The 24,087-nt window shown below is 47.0% G+C and overlaps 1 protein-coding gene across 7 annotated transcripts in view; it reads right to left on the bottom strand.

Annotated features, from left to right (window-relative positions):
- Positions 1-24,087, bottom strand: part of AP1S2 (adaptor related protein complex 1 subunit sigma 2) — a 204,105-nt gene that overhangs the window by 120,217 nt on the left and 59,801 nt on the right. For 2 of the 7 annotated variants that reach the window (XM_063955802.1, XM_063955804.1), the window contains exons 1-2: positions 15,164-15,414; positions 14,739-14,917 (exon numbers count right to left, since the gene is read on the bottom strand). In XM_063955802.1, the coding sequence (XP_063811872.1) occupies positions 14,739-14,917; positions 15,164-15,184 (200 nt within the window). In that variant the 5' untranslated portion in view covers positions 15,185-15,414. The other 5 variants (XM_063955801.1, XM_063955803.1, XR_010241498.1 and 2 more) reach the window with 4 other exon arrangements.

Consider the following 24,087-nt stretch of genomic DNA (forward strand, 5'->3'; position numbering starts at 1 on the left):
GGGTCAGTTAGGTGGTAGTAGACAGGGTTGTGTTTTTTTGTCCACATATTTTAAGACTGGCAGCCACCAACAGTGGTTTTACCTGTCACACTGACCAAAAATTAAATTATTTGATACCAGATCACAAGCCCGTGGCACACCGGCAAGTGACCTGAGGCACCTAGTTTGGGAACCACTGCTCTAAGTTATGACTGTACAACACAGGCAAATCACAAAATAGTTTAGCAAGCATTGCAGAAACAAATGCAACCCCCCAGTGTGGCAATACCCATTTAATGTATGGCTATTTACAATGATATAACTTCCAACTGTCACAATTTTAGTGGGACAGTCCCGCTGTCCCACACGGCCTACAGTGTCCCGTGGGTGGTTGGAAGAGACGCTGTCACTGCTCCTGCTTTACTTTGCCCTGCTATGCAGACTGAGCAGCAGTGCCGGTGAAGCTACATGCATGCGGCATCCATTAAGTACACAGAGGGGGCTGGGGGTAGTCCTCAGCTGGCAGAGTGCTGGGCTCAGCCCCAGCATGAAGTGAAAACGGGAATGTGACATGTGGTTATGACCCCCAGATGGAGTCATTCAGGGGGTGTGGCCTAGTGTGTCTTTGACCACACCCCCTTTTGGGCACATGCGTGGAGGGGTTCCAAACTGCAAATCTAAAATGTTGGGCGGTATGCAATGATCTACAGAATGTTATTAAATAAACCTGGCAACATATCTACTGCCTTTTGACGTAAGCTACAGAGATACAGCAAATAATGGAAGATATTTATGAACACTGTTCCACAGGTACCTGTGTAGAAAATAAGGTGTTACCCATAGCAACCAAATGTTCTATTTTCTAAGCCCATGATGGGCAACAACGAATTAGGGGTCACATGCGGTCCTCTAAGCTTCCACTTGCACCTCAAGCTCCTCCTTGCTTTGTTGTTGTATTTGATTGCAATAGCATGGAATGCTTGTATAAAATGTCAATATGTTACAACAGGTGTCTCCTTCATTGAATAAATGTATTAAATTAATTCACTGACATTAAGGGTAATGTGCGGCCCTTTTGAAGGCTAGAAGGCTGCCCGCCTCAGCCCCTGAAATGTATCAGGTTGCATATCACTAAGTTGCACATAAAAATGGAAAAAAACAGTTTCTATGAGTAACACCATATTTTTCACACAATTAAGTGTAGAAAGTCTTCAGAAACATTTCTAAATATTAGTATGACTTGCTATCCCCGTTTCGGAAATATTGAGGTTGAAAAAGGCTTTATAAAATGACCCCACAGATGTTAGAAGATATTCTGTGGAATGACAGATGGTAGCTTTTTACTGCACAAGTGAAAAAAAAAATGCACAGTACTGTAATAGAAATGTAAGCGGGAAACTGTGTGACAAGGGTAAAACATGAAGCAGTTGTGCTAAGGAGCATCTGCTTACTATAAAAAAAACAAATGGCCTAATGTGACCTCTACACACCAAGAATGAGCCATGCTGTCATATTCCATCTCCTGTCTCAGAAGCATGCATACAATATATTCATGGGTTTAGACAGCATGAGAAATAGATATTTCACAGCCCTTCTGCACCAAGACTGTGGAACAAATAATGGTCACATGATGGGGGTCATTCCGAGTTGTTCGCTCGGTATTTTTTTCTCGCAACGGAGCGATTAGTCGCTAATGCGCATGCGCAATGTCCGCAGTGCGACTGCGCCAAGTAAATTTGCTATGCAGTTAGGAATTTTACTCACGGCATTACGAGGTTTTTTCTTCGTTCTGGTGATCGGAGTGTGATTGACAGGAAGTAGGTGTTTCTGGGCGGAAACAGGCCGTTTTATGGGAGTGTGCGAAAAAACGCTACCGTTTCCGGGAAAAAAGCGGGAGTGGCTGGAGAAACGGGGGAGTGTCTGGGCGAACGCTGGGTGTGTTTGTGACGTCAAACCAGGAACGACAAGCACTGAACTGATCGCAGATGCCGAGTAAGTTTGAAGCTACTCAGAAACTGCTAAGAAGTGTCTATTCGCAATTCTGCTAATCTTTCGTTCGCAATTTTGATATGCTAAGATTCACTCCCAGTAGGCGGCGGCTTAGCGTGTGCAAAGCTGCTAAAAGCAGCTTGCGAGCGAACAACTCGGAATGACCCCCCATAACCGAAAGTGCCAAAATAATATGAAGAGGACATCAGGGCTGTAATGTACTATGTTTAGGATAAGAGGGGATAAAAGCGAAGTCTTGCACTGAACACCATTGACATTGTGAATAAAATAAGCTAAAAGGAGATTTATGGTAAGACTTGCCATTGTTAATTCTCTTTCTGCGAGGTACACTGGTTTCCACAGGGAATAACATCGGGGTGTAGAGTTGGATCTTGATCCGAGGCACCAACAGGCTAAAGCTTTGACTGTTCCCGGAAGCACTGCACTGCCTCCTCTATAGCCCCGCCTCCAGGCACTGGAGCTCAGTTTTGTTAACCATCCCAATGCAGTAGCAGGTAAGAGAGACGGTAGATGTTAGTCACATAGACCCACATTCTCACGACAGGAGAAGGGACTAGCGGCTAATGCCACACAAACCCAAAGAAGCTAAGTACGTCAGGGTGGGCGACCTGTGGAAACCAGTGTATCTCACAGAAAGAGATTTAACAATGGTAAGTCTTACCATAAATCTCCTTTTCTGCAGCGGGGTACACTGGTATTCAACAGGGAATGACATCGGGATGTCCTAAATCAGTTCCTCATGGGAGGGGACGCACTGCAGCGGGCACAAGAACCCAGCATCCAAAGGAAGAATCCTGAGAGGCGGAAGTATCAAACGCATAGAACCTGATGAACGTGTTCACTGAGGACACGTAGCCGCCTTGCACAATTGTTCAGCTGACGCACCACGGCGGGCCGCCCAAGAAGGACCAACAGACCGAGTAGAATGGGCCTTAATAGCAGTAGGAGCTGGGAGTCCAGCCTGAGCATAAGCTTGTGCAATCACCATTCTAATCCATCTGGCCAAGGTCTGCTTATTCGCAGGCGAGCCACGTTTGTGAAAACCAAAAAGTACAAAAAGAGAATCTGACCTCCTGATAGAGGCAGTCCTTTCTACATATATACGGACAGCCCGTACCACATCCAAAGACCGCTCTTTGGAGGACAAACCAGGAGAGATAAAGGCCGGAACCACAATCTCTTGGTTAAGGTGGAAAGATGACACCACCTTTGGCAGATAACCAGGGCAAGTTCTAAGAACTGCCCGGTCACGGTGAAAAATCAGAAAGGGTGGACGACAGGACAAAGCGCCTAAGTCTGACACCCTCTTAGCAGAGGCAATAGCCAACAGGAAAGTGACCTTAAGTGCAAGGCATTTAAGGTCCACAGACTCAAGAGGTTCAAACGGAGACTCTTGAAGGACATTAAGAACAACAGACAGAATGGAGCCACAGGAGGTACATAGGGAGGCTGAATCCGTAGTACGCCCTGAGTGAATGTATGAATGTCAGGAATAGATACAATTTTTCGCTGAAACCACACCGACAAGGCAGAAATGTGAACCCTGAGGGAGGCCAGGCGAAATCCTAAATCCAGGCCTTGTTGCAAAAAAGCCAAAAGTCTGAAAGTACTAAACTTGTATGCATTATAATTCTTGGCAGAACACTAGGTGAAGTAAGAATTCCAGACCCTATAATAAATCCGTGCAGAAGACGGTTTGCCGTCCTTCAACATAATTTGACTAACCGCCTCAGAAAATCCTTTGGCCTTCAGGAGTGAAGCTTCAAGAGCCACGCCGTCAAAGCCAGTCTTGTCAGGTCCTGGTAAACACAAGGGCCCTGAACGAGGAGGTCTGGGCGTTGAGGAAATAGAAGAGGACGCTCGATCGAGAGACCTTACAGGTCTGAGAACCAATGCCGTCTGGGCCACACTGGAGCGACTAGAAGTAGTATTCCTCCTTTTTGCTTGAACGTCCGTAGTACCCTGGGCAGGAGTGACACTGGAGAGAACACGTATGGCAGCCGAAAGTTCCATGGAATTGCCAGTGCGTCTATGAACGCTGCTTGAGGATCCCTTGTCCTTGCTCCGAAGACCGGAACCTTGTGATTGTGTCGAGACGCCACCAGGTCTACATCTGATAGATGTAGTTAAGATCTGTCGTTAAGAGCACCCAGTTGGAGATCCAGAAGGGACGACCCTTGCTCAATTGTTGGTCCTGTAGCCACCAACTCAGTGACAGATGAACCTCCGGAGTCAAGGAGATCATGTAAGACCTGATCCAGTGAGGCAGGCCATCCCACTTGGAAAGGATTAACCTCTGCAGAGGGCGGGAATGAAATTGAGCATACTCTACCATGTCTAAAGCCGACACCATGAGGCCTAGTACTTGCATTGCCGAGTGTATCGACACTCTTTGGCGAGAGAGGAAATATCTGATTCTGTCCTGAAGTTTCAGGACCTTCTCTGGAGACAAGAACAAACATTGGTTTTGTGTGTCCAGTAATGCCCCCAAGTGTACCATGCTCTGAGCAGGGAGCAGTGAGGATTTCTTCCAGTTAAGGAGCCACCCGTGGGCTTGCAGGAATTGGACCGTCAGTTCCAGATGACGGAGGAGAATCTCTGGGGAGTTTGCCAGGATCAAAAAGTAGTCCAGATACGGCAGGATCCTGATACCCTGACGACGGAGAAGGGCCGCCATGACCTTGGTGAAGATCCGAGGAGCCGTGGTCAGTCCAAAAGGCAAGGCTTGGAACTGATAACGAAGGTTGCCAAAAGCAAACCGAAGATATTGCTGATGCGACATGGCAATAGGTATGTGTAGGTAAGCATCCTGTATATCCCAGGGATACCTTATAGTCCTTGGGTTCCATAGCCAGTTAGAGCGCAGAGTTTCCATACGGAATTTGGACACCCTCACAAATTTGTTCAAATATTCTGGCCCTCAAGACGAAAGCTTCAAGAGCCACGCCGTCAAAGCCAACCAGGCTAAATCCTGATATACACAGGGGCCATGAACGAGGAGATCTGGGCGCTGTGGAAGTAGAAGAGGACACTCTATCGAAAGACCCTGAAGGTCTGAGAACCAATGCCGTCTGGGCCACACGGGAGCGATCAGAAGTAGGATTCCTCCTTCTTGCTTGAACTTCCTTATTACTCTGGGAAGGAGTGACACCGGAGGGAACACGCATGCCAGCCGAAAGTTCCATGGAATTGCCAGTGCATCCACGAACGCTGCTTGAGGATCCCTTGTCCTTGCTCCAAAGACCGGAATCCCGTGATTGTGTTGAGACGCCATTAGGTCCACATCTGGAAGGCCCCACCTGTCCACGAGGAGTTGAAACACTACTGGGTGGAGTCTCCACTTTCCGGCGTGAACGTCCTGACTGAGAAAGTCCGCTTCCCAGTTTCTCACACCAAAAGGTGCATACACACTGGACATTTTTGCCCAGCGTGTATGCACAGCGATGATCACGGACATCGCTGGGTTGAAAATCGCTCAGTGCATACACATTGAGCTATTTTACCCCCGCCCAGCGATGTCAGCGGGGGTGAACGGCTTTCCATAGCAGGACGCTATGGAAAGCCATTCACACCACCGTTCATCTGCTGGTAATACCAGCAGATGAACGGCGGCCGCCGGCGATGAAGCGGGAACGCGCATCAGCGCTCATCGCCGGGGCATACACACTGGGCGGTTTTGAGCTGAAAGCAGCTCAACACACCAAAAGTGAGCTGCTTTCAGCTCAAAATCGCCCAGTGTGTATGGGCCTTAAGATGTAGAGATAATTTTAAAAGTGGAAAACCTCACTGTGGAACATCTGAAATAAATATATATTTACACAAACTTTGCTTATTATTATTTTAATGCTTTTGCCACTAAATTGACGCAAAAGTAGCTAATATAGACTTGGATCTTAGATTTTGGTTTAGAAGATTCTGTCACTTTGCTGTGCTCGGCATAGTTGGTTTGAGTTAAATACCCATGCTCCAGTTTTCATATAAATTTCTGTTCCATTTAAATAAATAAAATAAGAAAAAGCATCAAAAGTGCCAGCCAAAACAATAACCTGTCTAAAAAACGAGATTTATGGTAAGAACTTACGTTGTTAAATCTCTTTCTGCGAGGTACACTGGGCTCCACAGGGAATGACATTGGTGTGTAGAGTATGATCTTGATCCAAGGCACCAACAGGCTCAAAGCTTTGACTGTTCCCAGAATGCCTAGCGCCGCCTCCTCTATAACTCCGCCTCCATGCACAGGAGCTCAGTTTTTGTTAACCAGGCCAATGCAGTAGCAGGCAAAAGAGACGACAACTGTTAGTAGCCACAGACACCACATTCTCACGACAGGAGAAAGTGCCAGCAGCTAATGCCATACCAACCCAAGGAAGCTAAGTGTGTCAGGGTGGGCGCCCTGTGCAGCCAAGTGTACCTCGCAGAAAGAGATTTAACAATGGTAAGTTCTTACCATAAATCTTGTTTTCTGCTGCGGGGTACACTGGGCTCCACAGGGAATGATATTGGGATATCCTAAAGCAGTTCCTTATGGGAGGGGACGCACTGTAGCGGGCACAAGAACCCGGCGTCCAAATGAAGCATCCTGGTAGCGGAAGTATCGAAGGCATAGAACCTTATGAACATGTTCACTGAGGACCACGTAGCCGCCTTGCACAATTGTTCACGGGTCGCACCACGGCGGGCCGCCCAAGAAGGTCCAACCGACCGAGTAGAATGGGCCTTTATGGTAGCAGGAGCTGGAAGGCCAGCCTGTACATAAGCATGTGCAATCACCATTCTAATCCATATCTGGCCAGGGTCTGCTTGTGAGCAGGCCAGCCACGTTTGTAAAAACCAAACAGAACAAGGAGAGAATCCGACCTCCTGATGGAGGCAGTTCTCTTCACGTAGATACGGAGAGCCCGTACCACATCCAAAGACCGCTCTTTGGAAGACAATTCAGGAGATGCAAAGGCCGGAACCACAATCTCCCGATTGAGGTGGAAAGAAGACACCACCTTAGGTAAATACCCAGGACATGTACTATGAACCGCTTGATCACGGTGAAAAATCAGATATGATGACCTACAAGACAAGGCACCCAGATCCGACACCCTTCTAGCAGAGTCAATAACGAGCAGAAATAACACCTTAAGAGAAAGCCACTTAAGGTCTGCAGATTCAAGAGGCTCAAACGGAGACCATTGCAACGCCTCCAAAACCACCGACAAATCCCAAGGGGCTACAGGCGGGATATAGGGAGGCTGAATCCGCAACACACCCTGAGGGAACGTATGTACATCAGGTAAAGTCGCAATTTTTCTCTGGAACCAAACCGACAAGGCAGAAATATGAACCTTGATGGAGGCCAGACGAAGGCCCAATTTCAGGCCCTGTTGTAGAAAGGCCAAAAGTTTGGCCGTACTAAACTTGTAAGCGTCATGATTGTTAGATGTGCACCAAGCAAAGTAATAATTCCAGGCCCTATGGTAAATCCGAGCAGCTGGTTTCCGGGCCTTTAACATGGTTTGAATGACCGCCTCAGAAAATATTCTGGCCCTCAAGACGAAAGCTTCAAGAGCCACGCCGTCAAAGCCAACCGGGCTAAATCCTGATATACACAGGGGCCATGAACGAGGAGATCTGGGCGCTGTGGAAGTAGAAGAGGACACTCTATCGAAAGACCCTGAAGGTCTGAGAACCAATGCCGTCTAGGCCACACGGGAGCGATCAGAAGTAGGATTCCTCCTTCTTGCTTGAACTTCCTTATTACTCTGGGAAGGAGTGACACCGGAGGGAACACGCATGCCAGCCGAAAGTTCCATGGAATTGCCAGTGCATCCACGAACGCTGCTTGAGGATCCCTTGTCCTTGCTCCAAAGACCGGAATCCCGTGATTGTGTTGAGACGCCATTAGGTCCACATCTGGAAGGCCCCACCTGTCCACGAGGAGTTGAAACACTACTGGGTGGAGTCTCCACTTTCGGGCGTGAACGTCCTGACTGAGAAAGTCCGCTTCCCAGTTTAGGACCCCCAGAATGAACACTGCCGTTATGGCTGGCAGATGGCGTTCTGCCCACTGAAGAATCCGTGATACTTCCCTCATTGCCATGTGGCTTCGAGTGCCGCCTTGATGATTGATGTACGCCACCAGGGTGGCGTTGTCCGACTGTACCTGATCAGGTCTGTTCTGTATTAGATGCTGGGCCAAGTTCAGAGCATTGAACACCGCCAGCAGTTCCAGAATGTTTATCGGGAGGAAAGACTCCTCCTTGGTCCACCGACCCTGAAGGGAGTGTTGCGCCAACACTGCGCCCCAACCTCTCAGACTGGCATCTGTCATCAGAAGGACCCAGTTGGAGATCCAGAAGGGACGACCCCTGCTCAATCGTTGGTCCTGAAGCCACCAGCTCAGTGACAGACGGACCACCGGAGACAAGGAGATCATTTGAGACCTGATCCGGTGAGGCAGGCCGTCCCACTTGGCAAGAATCAGCTTCTGCAGGATTGAGCGTACTCCACTATGTCGAAAGCCGACACCATGAGACCTAGCACTTGCATTGCCGAATGTATCGATACTTGCGGACCAGATAGGAAGCATCGAATCCTGTCCTGAAGCTTCAGGACTTTCTCCTGAGACAAGAACAACCGCTGGTTGTGAGTGTCCAACAACGCCCCCAGGTGCACCATGCTCTGAGCAGGGACCAGGGAAGAATTCCTCCAGTTGATAAACCACCCGTGGGCTTGCAGAAACTGGATAGTAAGATCCAGACGGCGTAGGAGATTTTCTGGGGAATTTGCCAGGATCAACAAGTCGTCCAGGTACGGTAGGATCCTGACCCCTTGACGGCGGAGTACAGACGTCATTACCGCCATGACCTTGGTGAAAACTCGCGGAGCCGTGGTCAAACCAAAAGGTAACGCCCGAAATTTGTAATGGAGGTTGCCAACCGCAAACCTCAGGTATTGCTGATGCGACACTGCAATGGAAATATGCAGGTAAGCATCCTGTATGTCCAGGGAGACCATATAATCCCCAGGTTCCAAAGCCAGAACAATAAAGTGAAGAGATTCCATGCGAAACTTGGAGACCCTCACAAATCTGTTCAAGGACTTGAGGTTGATAATGGGCCGGGAGGACCCATTCAGTTTCGGGACTAGGAACAGCAGTGAATAGTACAACTTGCATCCCTGAGCCAGAGGCACCTGTACTACCACTCCTGTGTCCAGAAGGGACTGTACCACAGAATTAAGAGTTTTTGCCTTCACCTGATACGAAGGGACGTCTGTCAGGCAAAATCAAGTAGGGGGACGATTCTTGAAGGATACGGCGTAACCTCGAGTGATGACTTCCCGTACCCAGGCATCGAAAGTGGTCTTCAACCATTCCTGGGTATACCCTAGAAGTCCCCCCCCCCCACCCTGGGATCCCCCAGAGGGAGGCCCGCCCCGTCATGCGACAGGCTTGTCAGTTTTGGAAGCAGGTTGATGGGCGGCTCAAGCCCGTTTGGGTTTATTGGGTTTGGAAGTGCAAACCTGTTTCGGGTACGCCTGACCTTTTGCTTTCCCTGAAGGACGAAAGGAGCGAAATGGAGTACTCTTGGCCTTCGGCACCGAGTCAGCTACTATCTTGTTGAGGTCTTCTCCGAAAAGAATGTCTCCCTTAAAAGGGAGTATCTCCAGGGTTTTCTTAAGAGTCCATATCCACAGACCAGGACCGTAACCAGAGAATCCGGCGAGCCAAAATGGACGTAGTAGAATCTTTGGCCACCAGAATACCAGCATCAGAAGCCGCCTCCTTAATGTAATGAGACGCTGTGACAATATATGACAAGCATTGTCTAGCATGATCAGAAGCGTTGGAAAGCAACTCTGCCTCCAGCTCCTGATCCCACGCTTCCACAGCTTTTGCAGCCCATGTCGCTGCAATGGTGGGCCTATGCGCAGCACTGGTTAGGGTGTAAATTGCTTTTAAACAACCCTCCACACACTTATCCGTCGGCTCTCTCATGGACGTGACGGTAGTTACAGGCAGAGCTGAGGATACCACCAGCCACGCCACCTGCGAATCCACTGGCGGGGGTGTTTCCCAATTTTTACTTAGCTCCGCAGCGAGGGGGTAGCGAGCCAGCATCTTCTTGTGAGTCGTGAATTTCTTTCCTGGATTTCCCCAGGACTCCTGACGTATGTCAACTAAATGATCAGAGTGAGGTAAAACTTGTTTAACCACTTTCTGACATTTAAACCTGTCCGGTTTCTTAGGGGCAGCATCAGGCTCCGGGTCATCATCAACTTGAAGAATGAGCCTGATAGCCTCCAGCAAGTCAGGAACATCCACCTGTGAAACAGCTTACCCATAATAAGCATCGGATATCAGAATCTGTGGGGTCAGTATAAACGCCATCCTCCTCAGATGAGGTGTCTGGGACGTTGGTGGATTGTGAGGAAGTAATTGCCCGCTTAGAGGACCGCTTGGTCTTAGGCGGGCGAGGGTTAGACTTCTGAGTAGTCAGTGATTGGTTCAATTGCTGTAACTGATTGGACAGTTGATCTGCCCACGGCGGGTTAACCGCGGGGACCATAAGCGGTTGTACTGGCACAGGAGGTCCCATCGGGGACGTTAGTCTAGTTACCAGCGTATTCAATAGCGTGGAGAAGGTAGCCCAAGGTTGGTCATTTTGAACCCCCGTTGCTACAGTTCCACTGGGGGGGTAAGGAACCCCCAGAACCTGAACCCTCAGCTGCTATGTTATCCTCAAATGTGTCTGCAGCGTCAACATCACGCAATGTGGGATCAGCCACAGCACCGTTGCCCTTTGTAGCTGACATAATCAAAAGCTCAATGCAAGGCAACACAGTACAATATCAGCAGCACAGTACCTGACAAGAACCCCCGTGCAGTGTATTTCAGCACATACAGGGAATTCTAGAGGTATATGGTGACTAAAAATCAGAGAAAAATACACACTGAGCATATCCTGTGAACTACCTATATTAAATAATAAACCTGACGCACCTAGCCCTCTCAGGTTATCGAATATAGGGATAGCAATCTGAGTGAGATAAACGAAATGGAGGTCACACAGCAGCTATACACACACACACACACACACACACACACACACACACACACACACACACACACACACACACACACACACACAGAGTCACAGTTTGTACAATGCAGAAATTATGACATGCAATAAAACTGCAATGGACTAGCAATACATAGTAGTACTAAGTATAGCAGTGACATGAAGTATAGCTATACACTTAATAGATATAACAATGCACAGTAAAGACTGGATGTATATCACAGGGTACTTGTACTAAATAACCCTGGCTAAATGCACTTTTTCTTAGCTAACACTGTCAGCAGACATGTAGAATACTTAAGTGTCCTGTAAAATGCACAGCGCTGACAGGCAGGCGGCTTTACAGAGGAGGATTTGCCCAAACAGTCCCAGGATCAGCTCAGCTTGTCCTAATGGCGCCCAAACGCTGACAGGGAGTGAGGGAGAGAGAGATATGCAGCTCCAGGGCGGGAACATTTACTCTAAATGGCGCCCTGGGCCTGGAGGAGGGGCTACAGGTCAAAGCCTTATCCCCCTGCTGGGCTTCACCATCGGGTACTGGGGGCTTAAATAAATGGTTTTATGAGAGAAAACCGACCAGTGCCCATGCCGTGGTGGTCTAGTGGGGTGGTCTTCAGTATGCCGACTGTCGGGATCCCGGCGCACAGTATACCGGCGCCGGAATCCCGACAGCCGGCATACCGACACTTTTTCTCCCTTGTGGGGGTCCACGACTCCCCTGGAGGGAGAATAAAATAGCTCAGCAGCGAGCCCGCAAGGGGCTCATTTGCGCTGGGGTCCCTGTACTGCCACAGTGTCACAGGCCGCGCGGGATCGCGATTTACAGCGGGTCCCGCCAGGTGGTCCCACTTACCGCCTCCCTGAGTGCGGCCACACGATCCAGGAAAACAGCGGTCATGTGTGTGATTAATTGGAAGAAAACCGGAGCCTTCGCTGTAGGTACCCGGCAACCAGGGTGCGGGAGTATACAGCGCCGCTGGGGGAGGTGATGGAGCTGCAGCAGGAGATGTCTGACTGACATCTAACACAGTCAGTGTCTCTGCTGCAGCCCTTGAAGTCTTCATTTTTCTTTAAAAGCTTCTTCTCAGGGCTGCAGGAGCAGCCCCCCTGTTGTATGCCTGCTTACTGCATGGCACCAACTACAAAAATTAGCTCCTGTGCACGGAGGCGGGGTTATAGAGGAGGCGGCGCTAGGCATTCTGGGAACAGTCAAAGCTTTGAGCCTGTTGGTGCCTCGGATCAAGATCCTACTCTACACCCCAATGTCATTCCCTGTGGAGCCCAGGCAGCAGAAAGGCTTATTTTAGAAAAAGACTTATTCTTGGAACAGATGAAATTAGCAAAGAGGTTCCGTCAGAACCTTGCAAACTGATACAACATGTACTATACGATCAAGAAACCTTGCTTGCTTTTTCTACAACTTCATAGGTGTGCAAGCAAAAAAGGTTTTCCTCCTGCAATTTCCTGCAATGTGCACAACAGCACATTGGGTCATTCATTAGGTACCATTAGGTAATTGTCCCCCTTGTGTGACGCATTTATGATTGAGAATATTTCAAAGCTTAACTTCTTTCTTTTATCACATTATAAACTATGGGGGGGATTCAATTGTGTGCAGTGTCCCACCAGACTGTGCCATGATGCCTGTATGCACATACTGGTTATTTAAGGTAGTGCTCACTTTGTCGGCAGATGTGATATGCTGTTACAGAATGACACATCATGTTGTCTAGGAAAAGAATCTCATCCTACAGATGTGTCCTCATACATATAGCCCCAATAACCATGCAGTGTCAGATGCCTGGCACGAGTGAGATACCACATCCTGTACAACTCTCCTAGCGTTGAGCATCTTTTTATGCCGAAAATGCGTCTTAGTCAAAATGTGGTGACTAGACCGTACCAGGAGACTGTGTTGATTAATTTAATACATGTAATACATGCAATACATGTATACTGTACCTGTGTCTGTATACAAAGCACAATAGAACTTGGCTTGGAAAACAGGCTGGGCTGCTGGTACGTCCTAGTTGCAACACATTGCGACTAAGACAGTTTCAGCAAAAAAATATGCCTGGTGCTAGTAGAATCTCATAAAACTTGGCGCAGAGAAGGGCTGTTTAGTGCAACTGCAGCAATAATGAAAGAGGACACATCTGTATGTAGTACATCTAGGACGGTGGTTCTCAAACTCGGTCCTCAGGACCCCACACAGTGCATGTTTTGCAGGTAACCCAGTAGATGCACAGGTGTATTAATTATACACTGACACATTTTAAAAGGTCCACAGGTGGAGTTAATTATGTCACTTGTGATTCTGTGAGATCATCTGCAAAACATGCACCGTGTGGGGTCTTGAGGACCGAGTTTGAGAACCTGTGATCTAGGAGTTATGTCCCCGAAGATATCATCTTTCAAGTGGTCGCACCACAGATCTGCTTTTCCTAAATTAATGTACAATTGTTGTATTTCATTTTTGGGGGGTTTCTTCGACTTACCAAAATCTGTCCAAATATTGTTTGCATCTCTAAGGCTGGCTACACACTTATTTGAAGAACTGAGCAATCTATCGATTGGTAAGGTGTATGCACAATTGATCATGCGCATACATACACACTAACCAATCTACTGCACAACATGTCTGCCAGCACAAGTCTGACGTCATTTTCATATTGGTTGCTACGGCCGACCTACTGCGCAGTTGGGGAGAGGGGGGTAGGCCATACACACAGCCAGATGCACTGATATATCTGCATTATATATCGGTATAAGCTGTGCTGCAGGCCGACCTGAAATGTTGGTGAACAATGTTATTCACAGATATATCATACTGTATGTATATACTGTTCAACTGAATGAACGACATATCGATAAGTGGAGTGTGTTCCCAGTCTAAAGATACCCACACGTTATGCGAGCACTGATTGTGAAGACACTGTCGTAGATACAATCAAACCAGAAAAGATTTCAGTGGAAGCATAAAGATGGCACAGTAGCATTTGTGGCAATTCTACAACAAATCTATGATGACTGACACAAAAGTCCATAAGCCAACAACTAACCTCAGCGAAAGACTATGTTTTTTGAAAAGACAATGACTACACAGTAAACACACATTGTGTGACTAAGGTATAGAGATTATGGATCTCTGAAAAGAAAATGTACTTTTGGACTGCTAGATGCCAGAACAAGCCTGGCTTCTTAAGAATAGTGTGAACAGTGTGTGTGATTTAACTTGTATGAGTGTGATAAATAAATCACACACATATCATTTATACAGCAAGGTGTGAACCAAAGTAAAAACACTAACGCGCTGCTTGAATTTTAACTGACTCTCAATACTCCTTATTATGGTAAGCAGGGTGCTCCAGCTACATGTGAACCACATCTCCCATAATGCTCAGTTAACTCCCTGAAGGGTTGCCTGACCCTGCTACAGAATGGTTACATTGCAGATTAATACATGGATGACTGAACATGTGTACAAGCATTTCACTCAAGCTTCCGCAGATACATTTTCTACTATGAAGGACAATAGGTATGCTCACTAGCAAAGCGGAGGCTGCTAATTAATTGACATGTCCTACAGGCCTAGAATACATATCAGTATACAGCAGTGCTGCATCCCAGGGGTTAATATCAGGGAAAGGGAAGGGAGGAGAGGGGAGCAGGAACCACCTTTTATATACGATCTTCAGATCTCTCCATTCCAGGAAGCTGCACATTTTCGGTTTTCGGGCTAATACAGTCTGGACCAACTCCCTGGTAATTTTCTTCTTCTCTTTGTCAGACAGCGGCACATACCACTTCTGAAGCCGCAGCTTCCCCTGACGGCTGAAGAGTAACATAAACTGCATCTGTAAACGGCAAAATAAAACATTTAAACACAGCAAGAAGGGATTTTAGGAGAATGACAAAAAAACACATAGCATGCTGACAACTAGGTATAGTTACAACAGAATCAATACAAATCAATAAAATATTCATGACTTGTCTTCCGAGAGGCATCTCTCCTCCAGTATCTGGACCCAACTGAATTTGAATGAAATCTTGGACGTGCAGTGCTTTTATTTCTACATCACAATAGAGAGGTTGTTCTGTACCAGACGCTTATCTGCATTCATAGCTTTGGCAAGATCCCAGCTACAGCCCTGTGACACACATGAGGAGGGGAATGGTGGTGGGAGTTACTATGCAGAAAGAAAGAAAGGGAGAGGGAGAGAGAAAGAGAGAGAGAAGGCATCAAGCTAGAGCGGGTCACCAGACAGGGAACCTTAACCAGCAAGCTACTGAAGAACCGCTGGCAGAACAAGGAGATGATGTATGATCTGCAATGCTTCCACTCTGCTGCAAGGATGTCTTACTGGGTGTTTTCCTTTATCTCTGCATAGTAAGTAGCCTCTGCTTCCAAACAGCAAGCAGCACAGATTGGGAACCCCCCTCCCAAAGAAAAACATAATGAAATACAACACACTGCAGGGGAATCTCAACTGCACAATGAGAGCATCGCAGAGCACAAAAACACATTCAGTTCATTATTGGCAGCAAGGTAAAAAGATAATTGTGATGTGGGTTTTACAATAATATAAAAGTTTGTAGATATAGAAGGTGAAACCTTTCCTGAGGGCAGAGATGGCCACAGGCTGCATTGCAGACAAAACGGAGTGATGGTTCTAAACCTTCAGAAAATCCTATGGAATGTGTAATTCAAGCATTTTACGGTTACTTAGAGCTTTCAGTAGTTATAGAAGAAGATTCATTAAAGATGTAGGTGGATAATAAAGTGGGCATGCCGACACTGTTAATTCCACAAGTGCCAGCATGCCTAAACAATGACTGGCTGCCAGGTCCACATCAGTACTTCATTATTCTATGAAATTAAACTATTACCCTTCTGGTCACATTCCAACAGCAATATCACAAATTTTTTTTTTTTACGTAAGTGCATGCAAAAATATATATATATATATATATATATATATATATATATATATATATATATATATATATATATATATATATCAGTTCTTCTTTTCAGAAAATTTTACATTTTCAGAAAATACCATTAGTTTACCTTTACCTCCTCACATAGTAAAGAAAACCTTCTCAAAATGACCAAATAAGTGTTTTGTTTTACGTTTTCATAATAAAATCTGGACTTGAAAGCAATAATGCATTTTTTTGTGTTTTTGGTATTTTGAACCATTTTGAATAAAAAGCATAAAAGGTGAAAGTTGCACGCAAGACCGACCGTGGTCGTCTCTAGAATATTTTGCAGACAGAGCAAGCACCCCAATGAACATATGCATCTTTGCGTATATATCCAACCAGTGTCGGCATGAAGGGCCCACTGGGGGAATGCAGTGGTACGGGCCCATGCTTAGTGGTGCGTCCATCCACCATACTATTAGAGTGTATAATCTGGGCCACTTTATAAATATATGTACTTTATAAAGTAAATAATCTGACCCTGTCTCCAAATGATTCAGTTGCATCTGGGGTGTTTCATTCGGTTTGATGATCGTGAACACAGCTGGCAGGAAAATAGCTCAGTGCATACACACTGAGCTATTTTACCTGTGTCCAGTGATGTTCATTGGGTTGGTGAAGTACTTTCCACAGTAGGAGACTGTGGAAAGTGCTTCACTCGGGTGTTCAAACAGCGCAACGGACGGCGGCGGCCAGCAATGATGCGGGAGTGCGCATCAGCGCTCATCGCCCGCCCATACAAACAGTGTGTCTGTATGCAATTATGTCACCGTTGGACTTGTTGATTTTTCTTTGCAGCTCATAAGGCTATAAGCAAAAATGTGCGAGTCCGGTACTACAAGGGGACATGAGGGGTGCGAGTTTGGGTACCGTTGCTGGAGTTTATACGCCGTTGCAACTCGCACCCCCCACAAGCTGTTTGTAGCTAATAGCATACCTCCCGACATGACCCTCTCCAGGAGGGACAGAATCTCTGCTCCTGGACTTTCCTCTTAATGTATGATTTCCATCACCTGTGCTGAAACACCTTTCTTATCCATTAACCTGTTCAAAACAGGTGCCGGTAATCATAAATTAAGAGAAAAGTCCAGAAGCAGAGCATTTTGTCCCTCCTGGAATGGGTCATGTCGGGAGGTATGTGATAGGATTCCCCCATTATGTTTATAACAGCACCATGTTTTCAGATACAGGTAGCCTGTACAATATGGACTAGGCTTTTGGGGCAATATAAAAATCTAAACGCAACAAACGTTGCCACGTGTCTCAAAACTTCACAGACAAGTGATTAGAGCAGGGTTTCCAAACTCAAGTCCTGAGGGACGCCTAACAATGCATGTTTTACAGACCTCCTAGCTGGTGCACAGGGGTATTCATTACTGGCTGACACATTCTAAAAGATCCACAGGTGGAGCTAAAATATGCTCTGTTAGGAGTCCCTGAGGATTGGAATTGGGAAACGCTGGATTAGAGACACGTTTTGTTAGCAAAATCCTTATTTCCAATATATAACTATCAGGCTCTTACTAGCCAAATATTATTACAACATATTATCATTAAGTTTTATGGAATACTACCATTGACTAAGTAGGTAAATAGACGTTTAACATCAATCTAAAGTTCTTGCAGAAGTTTATGAGTTATTAAACCTTAGCGTGCCCAATACTGTAATTCAGATTAATCAAAAATATAGGCACTGAATTATTATGTGTACCCTGAATTATGTGTTGAATATATAGGCTATATGTGATTCTGTAATCTGAAAAGGAGTTGTATTGACTAGATTGTTAGCTCTTCAGAGCAGGGCCCTCTTTCCTCTTGTCTAAACCCTCTTCTTGACACATTTCACTCAGTGACCATCTTTACCTGCTTTCTCTCCTGCTGGTAAAGGCTCATCTCTATCTATGGCCGCCAGCCCCAAGTAGTACAATGATTACTCCTTCGCTACTTACATCTAAGGTGTATTATGTTTTGAGAATTGTGTTGCTCTTTGTTACCTGCACTCAATTTTTGTTATTTATTTACTGTTATGCTAAGTCTTGTCTCCCTGTACTGTCCTTTGTACGGCGCTGCGAAACACTTGTGGCGCCCTATAAATAAAATGTAATAATAATAATAATAATAATAATAATTTGGATACAAGATATATTCTGGATATATGGTACTGTGATATCACTACTAAAGTGAAAAGATCTGAGGTTGGCGCATCCCTGACCTACCCCAATTAGAGGTTGCACATTTATCAACTTTTTCTTGCATATACTGTATATTTGGACACTGACACAATTTTTGTAATTTTAGTGGTTTATCAAAACATATTCAAATTATAATTATATAATGAATATGGTTTTAAAATACAGACTGAAGGAAGGGATTAAGAATTACAGCTGTTTAATATGTGGCCACCTCTTTTTCAAGGGACAAAAAGTAATTGGACATTTGACTCAACGTTTTTCACGGATAGGTCTAGTCTATTCCTTTGTTATTTCTTTTCTTTTTTTCATACATGTAAACATTGATTAAGAATTTTTAAAATAGAGCCCAAAATGGCGTCGATAAATCAAACAACGTGAAAAAAACAAGCATAAACAAAAAAAAAAAATGTACATGCATATCAAAATCAGCATTTAAACAGTAATAAGAACAGAGACAACAGGGAAGAGAGAATGACAGGGGGAAAAACAATCCAGATAACTAGAAAGCCCAACATAAAATACACATTGTGAAGGAAGGTTAGAGAAAACAAGTTTTATGGTAAGAACTTACCTTTGTTAAAACTCTTTCTGCGAGGTACACTGGGCTCCACAAGGATAGACATAGGGGGGTGTAGAGTAGGATCTTGATCCGAGGTACCAACAGGCTGAAAATCTTTGACTGTTCCCAGAATGGATAGCGCCGCCTCCTCTATAACCCCTCCTCCCTGCACAGGAGCTCAGTTTTTAGTTAACCAGCCCAATGCAGTAGCATGAAAAGAGACGACAATGGTTAGTAGCCACATACACCACAGTCTCACGACAGGAGAAGTGTCAGCAGCTAATGCCATACCAACACAAAGAAGCTAAGTGCGTCAGGGTGGGCGCCTTGTGGAACCCAGTGTATCTCGCAGAAAGAGTTTTAACAAAGGTAAGTTCTTACCATAAAAATCGTTTTCTGCTGCGGGGTACACTGGGCTCCACAAGGATAGACATAGGGGATGTCCTAAAGCAGTTCCTTATGGGAGGGGACGCACTGTAGCGGGCACAAGAACACGGCGTCCAAAGGAAGCATCCTGGGAAGCGGCAGTATCGAAGGCATAGAACCTTATGAACGTGTTCAAAGAGGACCACGTAGCCGCCTTGCACAATTGTTCAAGGGTCGCACCACGGCGGGCCGCCCAAGAAGGTCCAACAGGCCGAGTAGAATGGGCCGTAATGTGAGCAGGAGCCGAGAGACCAGCCCTCACATAAGCATGTGCAATCACCATTCTAATCCATCTGGCCAAAGTTTGCTTGTGAGCAGGCCAGCCCCGTTTGTGAAATCCAAACAGCACAAAGAGAGAATCAGATTTTCTAATAGAAGCAGTTCTCTTCACATAGATACGGAGAGCCCGTACCACATCCAAAGACCGCTCTTTGGAAGACAGATCAGGAGAAACAAGTGCCGGAACCACAATCTCCTGGTTAAGGTGGAACGAAGAAACCACCTTAGGTAAATATCCGGGACAAGTCCTAAGAACCGCCCGGTCACGGTGAAATATCAGATATGGGGAACTACAGGACAAGGCACCCAAATCCGACACTCTTCTAGCTGAAGCAATAGCCAGCAGAAACACCACCTTAAGGGAAAGCCACTTAAGATCAGCTGAACCAAGAGGTTCAAACGGAGACTCTTGTAACGCCTCCAAAACCACCGACAAGTCCCAAGGAGCCACAGGCTGGATACGCAACACGCCCTGAGTAAAGGTATGCACATCAGGTAAGGTTGCAATCTTCTTCTGAAACCACACCGACAAGGCAGATATTTGAACCTTGAGGGAGGCCAGACGCAGGCCTAAGTCCAGACCCTGCTGAAGAAAAGCTAACAACTTGGCTATACTAAACTTGGAAACGTCACAATTGTTAGATGCGCACCAAACAAAGTAAGAATGCCAGACCCTATAGTAAATCCGAGCAAAAGCCGGTTTCTGGGCCCGCAACATAGTTTGAATGACCGCCTCAGAAAACCCTTTAGCCCTTAAGACAGAAGCTTCAAGAGCCACGCCATCAAAGACAGCTGGGCTAGGTCCTGGTAGACACAGGGGCCCTGAACGAGGAGGTCTGGGCGTTGTGGAAGTAGAATTGGACGCTCTGACGATAGGCCTTGCAGGTCTGAGAACCAGTGCCGTCTGGGCCACGCTGGAGCTATGAGGAGCAGAATTTCTTTTTCTTGCTTGAACTTCCGAATTACCCTGGGCAGGAGTGACACCGGAGGGAACACGTACGGCAGCCGAAACCTCCACGGCACCGCCAGCGCATCCACGAATGCTGCTTGAGGATCCCTTGTCCTTGCTCCGAATACCGGAACCTTGTGATTGTGTTGAGACACCATCAGATCTACGTCTGGAAGGCCCCACTTTTCCACTAGGAGTTGAAACACTTCTGGATGGAGGCCCCACTCGCCGGCATGTACGTCCTGACGACTGAGAAAGTCCGCTTCCCAATTCAGGACTGCCGGAATGAATATTGCCGATATGGCCGGTAGATGGCGTTCCACCCAATGTAGAATCCGTGAGACTTCCTTCATTGCCAAACGGCTTCGAGTGCCGCCTTGATGATTTATGTAAGCCACTGTGGTGGCGTTGTCCGACTGTACTTGAACAGGACGGTTCTGAAGTAAATGCTGGCCCAGGTTCAACGCATTGAAGACCGCCCGCAATTCCAGAATGTTGATCGAGAGGAGGGATTCCTCCTTGGTCCACCGACCCTGAAGGGAGTGTTGCTCCAGCACCACGCCCCAACCTCTTAGATTGGCATCTGTCGTCAACAGGACCCAGTCGGATATCCAGAAGGGACAACCCCTGCACAATTGTCGGTCCTGGAGCCACCAGAGCAGCGATAGACGGACCTCCGGAGTCAATGAGATCATGTGAGACCTGATACGGTGAGGCAGGCCGTCCCACTTGGCCAGAATCAGCCTCTGGAGGGGGCGAGAATGGAATTGAGCATACTCCACCATGTCAAATGCTGACACCATGAGGCTCAGCACCTGCATCGCCGAATGTATCGACACTTGCGGACGAGAAAGGAAGCGACGTATCCTGTCCTGAAGCTTCAGGACTTTCTCCTGAGACAAGAACAACCTCTGGTTGTGAGTGTCCAATAGCGCTCCCAGGTGCACCATGCTCTGAGCAGGGACCAGGGAGGATTTCTTCCAGTTGATGAGCCACCCGTGGGCTTGTAGAAACCGGACAGTCATATCCAGATGACGTAGGAGAAGTTCTGGGGAATTTGCCAGGATTAACAAGTCGTCCAGATACGGCAGTATCCTGACCCCTTGACGGCAGAGTACCACCGTCATCACCGCCATAACTTTGGTGAAGACTCGCAGAGCCGTAGTTAAACCAAAAGGTAACGCCCGAAACTGGTAATGGAGGTTGCTAATTGCAAACCTCAGGTATTGCTGATGTGACGCTGCTATAGGAATATGCACGTAAGCATCCTGTATGTCCAGGGAGACCATGTAGTCCCCAGGTTCCAAGGCCAGAACTATAGAGCGAAGGGTTTCCATATGGAACTTGGAAACCTTCACAAACCTGTTCAATGCCTTGAGGTTGAGAATGGGCCGGGAGGACCCATTCGGTTTCGGGACTAAAAAATAAGATTTTACTTACCGATAAATCTATTTCTCGTAGTCCGTAGTGGATGCTGGGGACTCCGTCAGGACCAAGGGGATTAGCGGCTCCGCAGGAGACAGGGCACAAAACTAAAGCTTTAGGATCAGGTGGTGTGTACTGGCTCCTCCCCCTATGACCCTCCTCCAAGCCTCAGTTAGGATACTGTGCCCGGACGAGCGTACACAATAAGGAAGGATATTGAATCCCGGGTAAGACTCATACCAGCCACACCAATCACACCGTATAACTTGTGATCTAAACCCAGTTAACAGTATGACAAACGTAGGAGCCTCTGAACAGACGGCTCACAACAAATAACAACCCGATTTTTTTGTAACAATAACTATGTACAAGTATTGCAGACAATCCGCACTTGGGATGGGCGCCCAGCATCCACTACGGACTACGAGAAATAGATTTATCGGTAAGTAAAATCTTATTTTCTCTGACGTCCTAAGTGGATGCTGGGGACTCCGTTAGGACCATGGGGATTATACCAAAGCTCCCAAACGGGCGGGAGAGTGCGGATGACTCTGCAGCACCGAATGAGAGAACTCCAGGTCCTCTTTAGCCAGGGTATCAAATTTGTAGAATTTTACAAACGTGTTCTCCCCCGACCACGTAGCTGCTCGGCAGAGTTGTAATGCCGAGACCCCTCGGGCAGCCGCCCAGGATGAGCCCACCTTCCTTGTGGAATGGGCCTTGACAGATTTAGGCTGTGGCAGGCCTGCCACAGAATGTGCAAGTTGAATTGTGCTACAAATCCAACGAGCAATCGTCTGCTTAGAAGCAGGAGCACCCAGCTTGTTGGGTGCATACAGTATAAACAGCGAGTCAGATTTTCTGACTCCATCCGTCCTTGAAATGTATATTTTCAATGCCCTGACAACGTCCAGCAACTTGGAATCTTCCAAATCGCTAGTAGCCGCAGGCACCACAATAGGCTGGTTCAGGTGAAACGCTGACACCACCTTAGGCAGAAACTGAGGACGCGTCCGCAGTTCTGCCCTGTCCGATTGGAAAATCATATATGGGCTCTTATACGATAAAGCCGCCAATTCTGATACTCTCCTGGCTGAAGCCAGGGCCAGTAGCATGGTTACTTTCCATGTAAGATATTTCAAATCCACCGATTTGAGTGGCTCAAACCAATGGGATTTGAGAAAATCCAAAACTACATTCAGGTCCCACGGAGCCACTGGGGGCACAACCGGGGGCTGTATATGTAGTACTCCTTTTACAAAAGTCTGGACTTCAGGAACTGAAGCCAATTCTTTCTGGAAGAAAATCGACAGGGCCGAAATTTGAACCTTAATGGACCCCAATTTGAGGCCCATAGACAATCCTGTTTGCAGGAAATGTAGGAATCGACCCAGTTGAAATTCCTCCGTGGGGGCCTTCCTGGCCTCACACCACGCAACATATTTTCTCCAAATGCGGTGATAATATTGTGCAGTCACCTCCTTCCTGGCTTTAACCAGTGTAGGAATGACCTCTTCTGGAATGCCTTTTTCCTTTAGAATTCGGCGTTCAACCGCCATGCCGTCAAACGCAGCCGCGGTAAGTCTTGGAATAGACACGGTCCCTGCTGAATCAGGTCCCGTCTTAGAGGTAGAGGCCACGGATTTTCCGTGAGCATCTCCTGAAGTTCCGGGTACCAAGTTCTTCTTGGCCAATCCGGAGCCACGAGTATCGTTCTTACTCCCCTTTGCCGTATAATTCTCAGTACTTTGGGTATGAGAGGCAGAGGAGGAAACACATACACTGACTGGTACACCCACGGTGTTACCAGAGCGTCCACAGCTATTGCCTGAGGGTCTCTTGACCTGGCGCAATACCTGTTCAGTTTTTTGTTGAGGCGAGACGCCATCATATCCACCTTTGGTTTTTCCCAACGGTTCACAATCATGTGGAAGACTTCTGGATGAAGTCCCCACTCTCCCGGGTGTAGATCGTGTCTGCTGAGGAAGTCTGCTTCCCAGTTGTCTACTCCCGGAATGAACACTGCTGACAGTGCTATCACATGATCTTCCGCCCAGCGAAGGATCCTTGCAGCTTCTGCCATTGCTCTCCTGCTTCTTGTGCCGCCCTGTCTGTTTACGTGGGCGACTGCCGTGATGTTGTCCGACTGGATCAACACCGGCTGACCCTGAAGCAGGGGTTTTGCCAGGCTTAGAGCATTGTAAATTG

This window comes from Pseudophryne corroboree, chromosome 2, assembly GCF_028390025.1.
Source record: "Pseudophryne corroboree isolate aPseCor3 chromosome 2, aPseCor3.hap2, whole genome shotgun sequence".
NCBI classification, from domain to species: domain Eukaryota; kingdom Metazoa; phylum Chordata; class Amphibia; order Anura; family Myobatrachidae; genus Pseudophryne; species Pseudophryne corroboree.